This window comes from Microtus oregoni, unplaced genomic scaffold (assembly GCF_018167655.1).
Source record: "Microtus oregoni isolate MIOR12 unplaced genomic scaffold, Mior012 000002F_ref0000024, whole genome shotgun sequence".
Taxonomy (NCBI): Eukaryota; Metazoa; Chordata; class Mammalia; order Rodentia; family Cricetidae; genus Microtus; species Microtus oregoni.
The window spans coordinates 54,714,483-54,728,261 of NW_024543061.1; the positions used below are offsets into that span (position 1 = coordinate 54,714,483).

Consider the following 13,779-nt stretch of genomic DNA (forward strand, 5'->3'; position numbering starts at 1 on the left):
GGAGAGGGTACCAGGTGGAGGGAGCAGAGGCTCAGCTAAGGGAAGTGACTGGATGGCAGCCCCAGACTAGGGTGATGCTGGGTCCTCGGCGTCCCTCCTGCCAGATCAGTGTGCCTATCTCTGAACTGCTGCGTGTGCCCACCCACGTGCCGTGGGGACTGTGGCCACTTGCTTTCTCTGATGGAGGAGGGCTGATGGTATGGCTCTGTGGGCGCAACCACCCCAAACAGTTGCCCACGATGCACTGGCCAATGTACAGGTTTCAAGGCCCAGGCAGCTCTGCACGGTGGGTGTGCTCCATCATGCAGCTTGTGGTCTAGGGGTCCCATGGGGTGAAGCAAAGCCTAGGAATTCTCCACAGGTCTCAGGATTCTCTGACTTTCCACCCTCGCTGATATGTATTTCTTGCTCAGCAGACTCAACTTGGAGGGCCCATCCATAATCCGTGGCCACCAGGGGTTCAGCCCCAAAGGGAGGTAGGGAGAGGCTGGGAGCCCAGGATGCTTGACTGTGAACTTTATCCCTGGCATGGTGGTGGGAGTGGAGACTGAGGTCTTCAGAGGCTAAGAGGTTGTCATCATTTAATTTCTTGGTCCCTCAGCGCCACATGTCACTGTGGAGTCACCTGCCTGTGACAGCAGACTGTGAAGGAGGAAATCCCTGGGCCCATATCTCCTCACCCCAGCTCCAGCTGCGGAACATCAGATCCTAGCTCTATCCTTGCCTGACAGCCGCAGGGGCGGGAAGCCAAGCTCCCGGCAGCCGAGAGCTGTCACCAGGTTTAAATATAGACCACTGAGCCTATAATTTGCATCTGTCCCCTGCTGCGCTGTCTATAATTAGAAATGGAGACAGCCACAGAGGCCTCAGTAGCCAGGTGGGAGGCCTTGCCATTCATACATCCTCAGCACAAGGGGAGGTCAAGGCTGTGCTGGGGCTCACCTTGCAGCTGGGCTTGGCTTCCTGGGCCAGGAGACTGCCACAGTGATCGCCTGCAGCTAACGTCTCACTTGGGAAGCCTGGCTTGCTTCTGGGGACCTCAGAAAAGTCCTTCTGCATGGACTCCGGGCTCTGCAGTGAAGGCCTCCTTCTGCACTATAGCTAGGGTGGTCATTAGCAAGGCTAAATCCATTCTGGTTCTCCCTTGCTGTTACCTCTTCCATATCCTGTTCTCAGGATAAAGTCTTTGCTGTCCTCAATGCTGGGCCCTACAGGGTCTGTCTGGCACTGTGTAAGTCATAGGTTAGGCTACTTGTTTACACAGTCATTTTTAATTATCAAAGTGTTCTATCAGATGGCGACAAGAATTATCGCCATTTACCGGGGAGAAGACAGGGACCCACAGGTAGGGGAAACTGCCAGCCTAGATGCTCAGAGCTGTGGCTGTGGCAGGTTGACTGTAGAAAAGGGCAGGCCTCAAGGCCCCTTGGAATCAAGATGCTTCTTTTCCAGGTGAGGTGAAAGAGGGCAGAGCAGGGTGGGGCCTGGCAACCAGGCACCTGCTGGGAACTCACCCGCCTTGCCTATCTGCACAGCCAGCTTGGTGAGCTTGCCCTGAAGCACCGACTTCTCTTTCTTGTGCATGTTGGCTTTCTTCTTGTCGTCCGCGTCGCCACCCTCTGCGCTCTTCAGGGGTTGCATCTCCATAGCAGCTGCCCCATCCTGCTGCTTGGCTGTGGGGGCAGAGCATGAATGTGCATAGAGACACACACACACACACATGCAGGTCAGCCTACAGGCCGGGATCCTAGCACCCACCCTGCCTGCCCAGGAGAAATGCTGATTGCCCCGTCTGGGCCCTTCGTGGCTGGCAAAGAAGCCTCAGATGGGACCTGTCCCTTCCAGCTGTAGTCTCTGGGTCCCAGCAGTACCTGGGATCAGAGACAACTTTGGGGCTTTACTGGACAGGACTCTACCCTGGATTCCCAGCAGGACAAGGCTGAACCGAGCTCATAGACCCCACCCTAAATGGGCCCTTGGCCCTATCACAATCAGACAGAAAGAGAAGGGCTCCCCACTGGGTGTTCTTGAGGCCAAATTGTTGGGATGCTAGGGAGCTAGAATTGGAAGGACACGAAGCATGACTTAAAAAAGAAAGCAAGGTGTCCCAGGCACAAGCGCTAAGCTCTCATATCCAGCCAAGGGATCCTCTTCCGTGTGGGACGTACAGAAGAACCTAGCACTCTTTCTGTCGCAGAGGCCTGGCCAAGCCTTCACTGTAAGAGCCTCTAAGAGACGACTTCCAGACCCCAGCTGATGGGTAGGTAGGCTTGGGAGACCCTCACCTCGCTATGACACCTGTTTATCTTCCCCAGAATTATGAGAATCGCGACTTCACCCCCAAAGATGCCAGAGCTCCCCATAGGTGTGCGTGGTTCTCCTCTGGCCCCAAGGAGTCCCTATCTCTGTGACTCAAGCCCCATGGCTGCGGTTACCTTTGCTCTGGCTGCTGTCGGCACTGCCATCCTGCATTTTACCTACACAACAGAGAATTTCAACAGACAACAGGCAGCACAGGTCATCACAGGGACACAACAGGCCACAAACACTCACGTCACAGACAGGAAGGACCAAGCTGCTCAGGGGTGCTGAGGAGATCTAGAATGAAGGTCAGCCTGGCCATCATGTTGACCACAGGGGCTGTGGGGCCAGAAGGTTCTTGATTCTCTTTGGGACTGGATGGGTGTGTGTTTCTGTTGGAATAACTTTGGCCCTGAGTGTTTTCTAGGTGAAAAGAATGAGTTGGAAAGTAAAAAGGGACCAGAGTTTGCACAGGAGGCTGAGGGAGGCTCCCAGATCTCCAAACTGAGCCTGGCATGATGTTTATGGCTGAAAGAAGGAAAAGAGAAACTTTCAAATCTTTCCTTCTTTTCTCCCTCCCTCCCGTTTGCGGTACTGAGGATTTGAACCTAAGGCTTTGTGTATACCAGGCAGGTACTCCACCACTGTGCTATATCCCCGCCCTTTAATGTTTTATTTTGGAGACAAGGTCTTGCTAAGTGTCTTGGCTGGCCTGAAACTCGTGACCCTCCTGCTTCACCTTCTAGCTATATCATTTTTATTTTTTCAAAAACGAGAGAGAGAGAGAGAGAGAGAGAGAGAGAGAGAGAAAGAGAGAGAGAGAGAGAGAGAGAGAGATTGTCAATCTTCTAGAATGGAGAGGAATGGAGGTCAGCTTGTCCCTTGTTTTGGGTTGGATGTGATCTTAGCACCAAGGACACCCCTGCCTAAAGTCCTGTAGGGTTTACAGGGCAGAAGGTAAGCGAGGGTCCCCAGTAACTGTCACTGAAATTTCCCCAGGGTGTCTGAAGGTTTGTGGGAAATGTCTTGTTTCAAGGGAAAGCCACTGGCCCCTGGAAGAGATCTTAAGGCATAGCTCCAGCTTCATAGACAGGCTAACAAGAGCCAGTGGCTGCACTGGGCGCTACCGCTTATGCCGGGGCCTGATGCTGCCAGGTGTGGGGGAAGGGCTGGGTGGTTTTTTCCCCCTGCCATCAGTGCTACCTAGGAACCCTTGCCACAGCCTGGGCCACTGTGGGCAGGACTGGAGGCTGCCACTTCTTGCCTGAGAAACCTGCTTTCCACTGTGCCTTCCTGTCCACTAGGCCTGTGCCACCCACTGAAACTGTTCCTATAGCTTTGGTCCCTCAGGAGGGATGGGAGAAAGCTGTTTAGCTATGGCATGTGCTGCCAAGGCCACCAGGCTCTGAGTTCACATGGCCCCCATGCTTTCCTCTAGACCAGTGGCCCTCAACCTTCCTTATGCTGCGACCCTTTAATATAGTTCCTCATCTTATGGTGACCCCCAACCATAAAACTGTTTTCATTGCTACTTCATAACTGTAATTTCACCGCCATTATGAATCACAGTGTAAATAGCTGATCTGTAACCCTCAGAGGGGTCGCGACCCACAGACTGAGAACCACTGATCTGACGCCTGTCACTGTGTCTGAGAAGGACGCTCGTGTTGGACTCCTATGTATCCAGGAGAAACAGGCTCAGAGAGGGACGGAGCTGTTCCCCTTCTGCTCTTCCCATCGCCAAGACTCCGCTGAGCCCAGGACAGGGGGCTCATGGTGGCAGTGTGAGGGCTTTCTGAGAATCTTGTCACGACACTGACCAGCTGTGGCTTTGCCTCAGGCAGTCTGTTCCCACCTCGGCACAGTGGGGTGATGTATCCAAACCCTGGGAACACCCGGGGGCTTAATTCATAACAAGCGCTTCCATGGGCCAGTCTTCGGCTGACCGGGGACAATTCTGCAAGTGTCATCTGTCAGGCCCTGCAAGATCAGGTGGGAGGGACTGTCATCTTATAGATGAGAAACTGAGGCTGAGGGATGTCCAGAGGCAGTTTGTCCTCACAGAACACCTCCAGAACAACCCTGGGGCTTCAAGACTGGCTTGCTACCATCACGGTGGACGCGCAATGGCTTGCTCAGACCCCAGCTCACTAGCAGAGGGCCAGTGTTAACCCTGGGGTTTGACGATAAACGTCCCTTCTTGTCCTGTTGTAAATATGTTCTTTTGGATTAAAAACAATAGGAGAGAAAAGAATAACGGGCAACAATTATTTTTGTTTCTCATAATAATTTCACTAACTAGGCTAAGGGGTGCCAAAGGACTGGGCTTCCAGAAGCACCTTTGGAATGCTGGGACGGCTTGTTTTGCCTTGTATTATCAGAAGTCCTAGCGGCTGCGTGTACCCATTAAGCCCAGCAATTCTCTCTTTTATTGCCATGGCGATTACATGGCCAGACAAATAGTCAGCAATGCACCTGCTGGGGGAAGGGAGCCCTGTCTGGGGGTGCTTTGCTGCAGATGGCCTGGTTTGTTAGAAGCAAGGGACGTATTTGAGGCTCTTATTAAACTGGTACCCACCTGGCCCTGCATTGTACTGCAGCAGTCAGTTCTGTCACCACTAGGGACCTGGAAGATGAGCCCAAGGATGAGAGAGGGGACCCAGAATAGGGGGTGAGTGGAGTCTCACGGGCTCCGCCCTGCGGAAATTCTAGATGGACCCATATTGAACCTGGAAGATCCCTGGACATGTGACTATAAATGGGCTTTGGTAGGGACCGGTTACAGGCCAGGAGACCTTGGAAAGGTCACTTCTCTTCCCTTCTCTGTGAAATGGGCTCACGGTAACCAAAGGGATGTTTAGGAAAAGCACCTGCCGAGTGCTGCAAAGAGGCCAAGTTACGGGGATCCGTCATCTGTTTTGATTGACAGTGAGAGGTGCATGAGTGTAAAAGAAAAAGAAAACAGACTGTGATACCTCCGGGATGAGTGGGTACCCCACCTTTCAGATGGGAACTGTGGGGAGTCACAGTTAGGGAACTATTTTTGTTGTTCTTGTTTTGTATCCTATATCATCAGGGTTCGTTCTGGGAAAAGAGGTGAGATTATAGTGGGCTCCTTCTCCCTGCCCCAGCCTCAGCCACCAGCTCTCTAGGCTCGTTTTTGGAGTTTGAACAGTACTATAATTCACATTCTCCTTTGTTGGCCTGGAGTGGGGTCTGGTGGCTTGCCTGTCCTTTTTTTTTTTTTTCTTACAATTTCCCAGACGCTTAGACTCAGGGTCCTCTGATGATACCTTCATCGCAGTTTCCAGAGAATACCTCAGATCCTTGTGGTATCACTGAGCTAGGTCCCCAGACTTTGAGATCTTTCCCACAGGTCCTTGCTCTGTAGCCCGGGCTGGCCTCAAATTCATGAACCTCCTACCTAGTCCTCTGGGTGCTGGGATTATAGCACCACATCTGGCCCTCAAATGTCTTAGTCTAGAGGATCATTTTTTTTTCTTCAGGGAAGACCTCTTTATTTCAATAGAAAATCTATAAGACATACTTCATTGTGGAATACTGGATTGACTGGAGGAAGACACCGCAGAGATGAGCAGGTCTGGGTTCTGGGTTTACATCCCCATTCTGCTGCTTTCTTTTTGTTGCTTTTTTAAAAAAAATATTTATTTATGTATTTGTTTATTTATGGTTTTTTGAGATAGTTTTTCTCTGTGTGGCAGCCTTAGATGTCCTGGAACTAGCTCTTGTAGACCAGGCTGGCCTTGAACTTACAGAGATCTGCTTACCTCTGCCTCCTGTAAGGGCATGCACCCGGGGACACAGGCAGCCACCCCAACCAGCCACTCTGGCAAAATAAGAGTATAGAGACCCATAGATACTCCAGCCCAGGCACCAGTGAGGCACACCAGTTCACACTAGAGGGACAGACTAGGTCCAAGCCCCACCATCTGACTCTTTTTATCTTTTTTTTAAATTTTATTTTATATGTGTAAATGTTTTGCCTGCATACATGTCTGTGTATGTCATGTGTACCATGAGTATGTCCGGTGCTTGTGGAGGGCAGAAGAGGGAGTCAAATCCTTTGGGACTGGAGCAAAGGCAGTATGAGCAGCTGAGATGGACTCTTTCTATGTAGCTTTGGATATTCTGGAACTTGCTATGTAGATCAGGTTGGCTTGGGCTCACAGAGATCCACCTGCCTCTGCCTCCCAAGTATTGGGATTAAAGGTGTGTCCCAGCATGCTAGGATTGGGCTGGTGTCTTTTCTTTATTTAACTTTATTTTTTGTGCATTGGTGTGAAGGTGTCAGATCCCCTGGAACTGGAGTTACAGACAGAGACAGTTGTCAGCTGCCATGTGGGTGCTAGGAATTGAACCAGGGTCTTCCAGAAGAGCAGCCTGTGCTCTTAACTGCTGAGCCTTTTCTCCAGTCCCAAGGCTAGTGTCTTGATCTCCTTGAGTCTCATTTTCTTCACCTTTCATGTTTGGACAACAAAACCTGTGCGACAGGGCCCTCACGAGGATGGAAGAGATGGAGAACGTGAAACTAGTAACAGCGTTGGTCTAGAAACTAAAGCTCCTCGCATCTCCCTGGCTGTAGCCTGCAAGGGGGACTCCCCATTTCTGTAGGAACGGACTGATGAGCATGATACCTGTATGCTCGCCAGCTAGGGAAAGTGGGTTCTCACTTCCTTTTCTCTCAGCTGTGGGTTTGCCCATGCCAGCTCTTTCTGTCACCTCTCAGCCACCTCTCCCTGTGGCTGACACCACCCACAGCCCCAGCTGTCTCCCTTCCTCCTCCTGGGCTTGAAATAGACCCGCACTAGAATTAGCAACGGCTTGCAGAGGTGCCTTGTGCAGCCCCTGACATCTCCCAGGTGGGTCTGCGGGGCACTTTGAAGGCAGGTGGGTTGGTGAGAGGTGTAGGGTGGGAGGACAGGGTGAGACAGGGTCTCTGAAGGAGGGGTGGGCGCGAGCCACATCATGGACATGTCCAGCACTCACTAATGCTTTTGTTCCTTGCCTCGGCTTCTCTGGAAGTATTTTGACAGCCAAGCCCTAATGCCCCTGAGCATCCAGGTGCAGCCTGGGTGGCTATCATGGGACCTAGTGAGGACAGGGGTGGTATCTGAGGATAATGGACAGTGGAGACCCCTGGAGCAAGTGGTTATAATAATGCCTGCGTGTGAGGAGATGATGAAGACCCGGGGACACAGGCAGCCACCCCAACCAGCCACTCTGGCAAAATAAGAGTATAGAGACCCATAGATACTCCAGCCCAGGCACCAGTGAGGCACACCAGTTCACACTAGAGGGACAGACTAGGTCCAAGCCCCACAAGCATTCATACCTCCTGGCTTGGCAAGAGAGAAGAGAAAGAGACTGAGGGAGAAGTGTCTACTTGTGGCCCAGCCATGATATGAGCGGGGTTAGAGGGTTGAACTCCAGCCCAAGTCTCCACCTTTGGGGAATTTTAGAGGAGGCTTGGAGCCTTTGCTAGGGACCCAGATGATGGCTTCCATTTAGTTCCTGACCCCAGGCCACCTTTCCAAAACCAGAGGCAGAACTATGCTTAGGGGTGGGCTATCCTGGGTGCTGCTTTTCATGGGGCTAGATCTGAAGCCAAGGTCATGTGGAGTTGACTTTTTGGGTCACAGCTCTGCTTTTAAGTACTTGGAGGGAGAGTGTTTTGGGGTGGCCATGCGTGAGAGAGGTCTGTGGGACCCAGGATAGGGAAAGCCTTGAGTAGAGGGCAGAGAAGAAGAAACCCAGAAACCCAGCCCGAGAGCTCGCTGTGGAGACGTACCATTGACTAGGCTGGCATTTGCGCTACCTGCAGCGTTTGCAGGTGCTGCGCCGTCGACCGCTGTGGGGTGGGAGGGATGGAAAATGCAATGTCACAATGGAGAAGGCGACGACAGAGACATGAATCTATTGGGGATAATCACACGACTTATTCTTAAAAAAACAAACAAACCAAAACAACTCTATGGGAAAGCGAGGAACTCAAATTGGGGAAGGAGGTGAAATGCTCCCATAGAGATGCCACCATGGCAGGTGGGTTCCCATGGAGATGCCACTGGGGTGGGTGGGTTCCCATGGAGATGTCACCAGGGCGAGTGGATTCTGAGACCCCGACACAGAGGGTCTGTGAAGGACAGTATGGAGTGGAGTCAGGTGCTCAGGTGGGATGGCGCTTTATTTATTAATTTTATCTCAAGACAGGGTCTCATCATGTATTTCTGGTTGGCCTGGAGCTGGCTTTGTAGACTCTGCTGGCCTTGAACTCACAGGGATCTGCCCGCCTCTGCCTCCCAAGTGTTGGGATCAAAGGTGTGCCTGGCTGTGATGGCATTTCTATGGTGACATCTGATCTGTGCTGGCTCAGCTGGTCAGGTTGGAACCCCATGGGATAAGGAAGTTCTGCCCAAGGATCCATGACCAGGGTCAATTAAAAAATGTTCAGTGAGTGGTGTTGTGTGGCCGGAAACTTCTAAGTCTTTCCCTGAGACCACCATCGTTTGTTCCTGGAGAACTGCTGTCAACGGTGGTGACTTAGGATCAGGCCAGTGCCCTCCATCACCTTTTCCCCTGGCCAGCTCACTGAAGAGTACGGGAGTAACCCCCATGTGAGATATCACACCAGAGAAGGGCTTCTAGATGTCTCCTTTTAAATCAGGGAGATCTTAACTAAGAAATTAACAATGGTAGGGGACCACTAAGTTCACCCTTATGGAGTTCTTTCTTGGAGTGGGGATACGGTTATATGGGTAACAAGAGGAAAGGACACTGGTGGGTGAGGTGGACATAGTGTGTGCTTGGGGACAGGAACTGAGTTGGTGGGGGGCAGGGGTGCTGTGATGGCAAGATAGGTACTGCATGCTAGTATGTGGGGCTTCACTGGAGGTACCACTTGGCCTCGGGCATAAGAGGACAGAGTGGATGCTTTTCTTGCCCTGCTGGGCTGGCATACAGAAGATCACAGCAATGTCTAGAGGGGATAACCCTCAGTAGGCACGGGGTCTCCTCCAACTATGTGCTACTAATATAGGGGCAAGGCCCAGGGGCCCACAGCTGCAGCTACTCCTAAAGCCCATCTTCCCTGAGGGTTGTCTTACTGTACCTGGTAGCTGAAGGCCATCCCCCTTCTTCACACCTGTGTGATGATTTTTGAGACATGTTAATGAAGGAGAAGCACATACAGCCTCATGTGTATACCACACCTCACCAGACCACCATCACACACACACACACACACACACACACACACACACACACACGGCTGTACATGTGCACACACATGCACTCACACACACGGGTATGCATGCACACGTACATGCACACTGGTGCGCACACACACACACACACACACACACACACACACACACACACGAGACCATTCTGGACTCTGAGCTGTGTCTCAGGCTGACATGAAGGGATGGGAAGACAAGGGCTCAGTTCTGATTCTTTAGCTACAAGCCATACTCCACCTTGACTCTCTACACAGAACGGATTTTTCTGCCTCTCTCTATGCTGATTTGGACCCTGAATGGTACCCAAGGGGCCACTGAGGCCTGATTTCCTCACGGTATTGTCAGATGTAGGGCTGGCCTGCAGGAACTTCCGGGTGTCTGTTCCCAGCCAGGCCCATGGAGATTGGAACACAGGTACAAACTACTGTATTTCACCGACATCTTACGGAGCCCTACTGCACTCAGTCTATTCATCCCTGTTACAGATCCTCACTCGTCCATGAGACCCTGTCCCAGTACCTCCTGGGACTCTCAGCCAGGTCTTTGCTCCATTTAGTTCAGCCTCATTTTGCTCTCGCAGATAACAGCTCAGCTTCACTGTTCATGCTGGGTGTTGAAGGGACGACTGTGACCTCAGGGACACACTGGGAAGGAGTTCTCCACTCAGTTACCAGCTGCCTTTGGCCCTGATGCCCGTTTTGTGTTCCAGTGGCCTCTGTGGCTAGCATGCCTGCCTGAACTTGGTTGGGAAGGGCCACCTGCCCACTTATCGACCTTCCCCAATCTCCCGAAGGTCTGAATGTGTGGGTGCTGCTCTAGAGCTTAGGGAAGGAGATGAAAGACTGACACTCTGAAAAGGGACTGTTCCTGAGACTGAGTGTGGATACCAGGTAAGGCTCTGGCTATTCTGGGATTTGGGTTCAGGCCTTTTTGTGTGAGCATCTTTTTTCTGTTCTGGAAGGTATTTGTATCTCAGATGGCTACACATTGCACCTCAGTGAGGGACTGTTACTTTGAAAGGAGAAGGGGAACCAGGACTTGGACATTGTGTCCTCCTGGGGAATCAGAGCAAAAAGCATGGAACTGGATTTCAGCCATGTTTTCAAGTGCCTGCCCATGTCCGGCACTTGCCTATGCTGGATGGATTTACAGCCCTGATGGTATAATTGACCAATGTCAGAAGGAACATTTCTGGGTAAGAGCTTCTGTTCAGTACTGAGGTAAGGGGAAGCCAGCGCCTGATGGCTGCCTCTACTGCTGGAGTCTGGAGTTTGAATGACATTTCCAGCATCCCGAGACTGGCCTAGAGGGGAAGGGGAGGCCTCGGTGACATGACTGGACAAGACAGAAACTGAGGCAGATGGAACACACATAACCCACCCAATCCAACAGGCCCTGAGGACAAGGGAGGTGACTGTTGGCACAGGGTATGGTGAGGCAGGCACTCTATATTGTGGAGTGAACAGGTAAATGAAAAATGTGACCTTAAAAGCTCCTTCCCTAGTTTTCAGAGTGAGTGTGGGGGGAAAGAGGCTTACCTTTTTTGTCTTTCTTTTCTTCCTCTTCACCTCCAGCCCCCAGCAGGGTAAATATGATGCCAGTCTGAGAGTTCACACCCACAGCAGTCACTACCATCCGTCCTGAGCCCTCCATCACATGGGTCCCTGGGGAAGGTATAATCCCATTACTATAACATGGCAAAGCCTCCTCCCCAAATCAACAGAAGGAACAAGTGTCTATCAGCTTCTAGTACCTTGCCCACTGAGATCATGGGGTGACACCTTCAGTTGGGGGCCACATCATGGGCATGGTGGGGCCTTTTCAGATGGTAATGCCTCAGGGAAGGCTGAGATGGACTATTATAAAATTGCTGTTGCTTCTCAGTTCTCTGGTCCACAGAAAAGCCCAGCACCTCCTTTTCTAGCCTGGAGCGTCACCTCTGCTTGTCTCTATTTCTCTCATTTCTTCTTTCACGATTATAATCCAAGTACGGAACATTCTCTCTCTTTATGTATAGTTTTTATAATCAGACCTTATTCTGTAACCCAGTGGGAACTAAGACCCAGAGAAGACTGGTGAGAACTGGCCCATCTCCCCACTAGTGGAGAATTCAGGGGTCTGTGAACTGAGATGGGAAACCTCATATATATGTTTTCACAGACCTCAGAGTGAAATTCAGTGTTTTCTCCCACTGTGAATGTACAGGATGAATGGGCCCCATCACCAATAACATCACACACAGCTGTAGATGCACTATAAAGACTCCAGATTTTCTCTATGTGGTAGATATTGATTATCACCCCTCTGACAGTAGACCGGTAGTTTATCTTCCTCCTGGGTCTTATTTTGAACACTTATCTAGAAACACACATATTACTGTGCTACATACTTTAAAACTACTTTATTTCAACACAACTGGTTTCTGTAAGTCATCCTGTGCATTGTATTTTATGACCTTCCAAATTTTATATGAGGAGGTGGGTATACAGTGACATCAGACTCTCTGGGCATCTGTGCTACAAGGAAATTTCAGGTCCTTTTCCGCGAAGGTGACTACTATTGCTATTGTTGTCACAGTTAGTATTTGAGGCAACAGGGATGAAATCCAGGCCTTGTGTATGTGAGGCTAGTGCTCTACCTCAGAATACCTTTCTCAGGCACTTTTGAGACAGGTTTTCATGTATCACAGGCTGGCTTTGAACTTGCTGTGTCACTGATGGTGGTCTCATGCCTCTGCCTTCCAAATGCTGGAGCTACAGACATACGCCCCCATGCCTAGTTTATAGGGTGCTAATAATAGAACCAGGGCTTCATGCAGTCTAGGCAAGCACTCTGCCAGCTGAGGTACATCTTAGTTACTTTGCAATTTAAAATTTTGAAACACCGCCTCGCTAAGTTTCCCAAAATGGCCTTGAATTCACTCTAGCTCAGGTAGGTCTTGAACTGTGACCCTCCTGCCTCAGCCACCTGCATAGCTGTGATTTGCAGGTCTGTGTCAGTACATCCAGCTCGTTTCTTAGAATCTTATGTTTCTCAAAGTGAATTCCAGAACATCCTAGAATTCTTAGGGGTCTGGAAAAAACCTGTTGAATGAGGCAGTTCTACATTTATTCATCTTTGCTATTTTTTAATTTTTTTTATTTTTGTTTTATGTGTATACATGTTTTGCCCACATGTATCTCTGTACCACATGTGTGCAGTACCCAAACACATCAGAAGAGGACACCAGATTCCCTGGAACTAGAGTTACTACGGGTTGCGAGCACCTTGTGGGTACTGGGAACCAAACCTGGGTTCTTTGCAAGAGCAGCAAGTGCTCTTGACTGCTAAGCCATCTCTCCAGCCCCCATATTTGGGGCTTTTGAATCAACAAGTGTTGTTTTCTTGTCAGGCAGGCCTCTACTACACAGGCTCAGAGAGTGGCTGTCTTAACACCATAGAGAACTTGTGGGAGAGAGAGAAAGATGCACAGGTAGAGACCTGGTGTGGTGACACACGTTTGTCATCCCTGTGCTTGGGAGGTAGAAGAGACAGGAGGATCAGGAATTCAAGGTCATCCTCTGCTAAAGGTAGTGAGTTTGAGGGCAGCCTAGGCTAGCTACATAAGACCCTGTCTTAAGAAACGAAGACAAAGCAAAGGTGGGAAACGGTGTTTTCTCTGTCTCTCTCTCGCTGGACTGTCAGCCTTCAGGAGATAGCAGGGCTGACACACGAGAGACATGAGGGAACCCTGGGGACACTAAGCTAACCGGCATCCACCTGCCAGAAGCTCCACGAGCTTCCAGATCCACAGACAGAAAGTAAAGCGGGGCTGCCAGGGGCTGCCAGGGAGCGTCTGAGAAGCTGGAGTTTCATGAGATCAGACAGCCTTGGCTGGGGAACATAGGCAGTCCCTGGAGGTCAGAGATGTCTGCGTGACAGGATGGTGCTAGATGCCGTTGAATCTGACAGTGGCTGCCTGGGAAGCAGACAGAGCCATGCTCACCAACCAGTCTATCCAGAGAAGTGCAGGGTGGTCCTCTCTTCTGCCCCTCTGCTCTGGTGCATGCAGAAGCCATGCCTGCTCTATGAGACTGTCCAGCAGGGTTAAGCTGACCTGCCACTCAGGGTTCTGGGTACCAACTTTGTTCACGTGCTGGGAGGAGAGGACTGACTGTCTTGCCAGAGAGATGAGGAAACTGAAGCCCCAGGAAAGCTTTGGAGCACTTACTATAGACACAAA

At 50.8% G+C, this 13,779-nt stretch overlaps 1 protein-coding gene across 12 annotated transcripts in view; it reads right to left on the minus strand.

Moving 5' to 3' along the window:
- Atp2b2 (ATPase plasma membrane Ca2+ transporting 2) overlaps positions 1–13,779 on the minus strand; it is a 318,107-nt gene that overhangs the window by 56,880 nt on the left and 247,448 nt on the right. For 7 of the 12 annotated variants that reach the window (XM_041643604.1, XM_041643656.1, XM_041643600.1 and 4 more), the window contains 5 exons: positions 11,096–11,221; positions 9,428–9,460; positions 8,111–8,170; positions 2,436–2,477; positions 1,515–1,673 (listed from right to left, as the gene is read on the minus strand). In XM_041643604.1, the coding sequence (XP_041499538.1) occupies positions 1,515–1,673; positions 2,436–2,477; positions 8,111–8,170; positions 9,428–9,460; positions 11,096–11,221 (420 nt within the window). The remainder of the gene's footprint in view (positions 1–1,514; positions 1,674–2,435; positions 2,478–8,110; positions 8,171–9,427; positions 9,461–11,095; positions 11,222–13,779) is intronic. The other 5 variants (XM_041643626.1, XM_041643663.1, XM_041643646.1 and 2 more) reach the window with 3 other exon arrangements.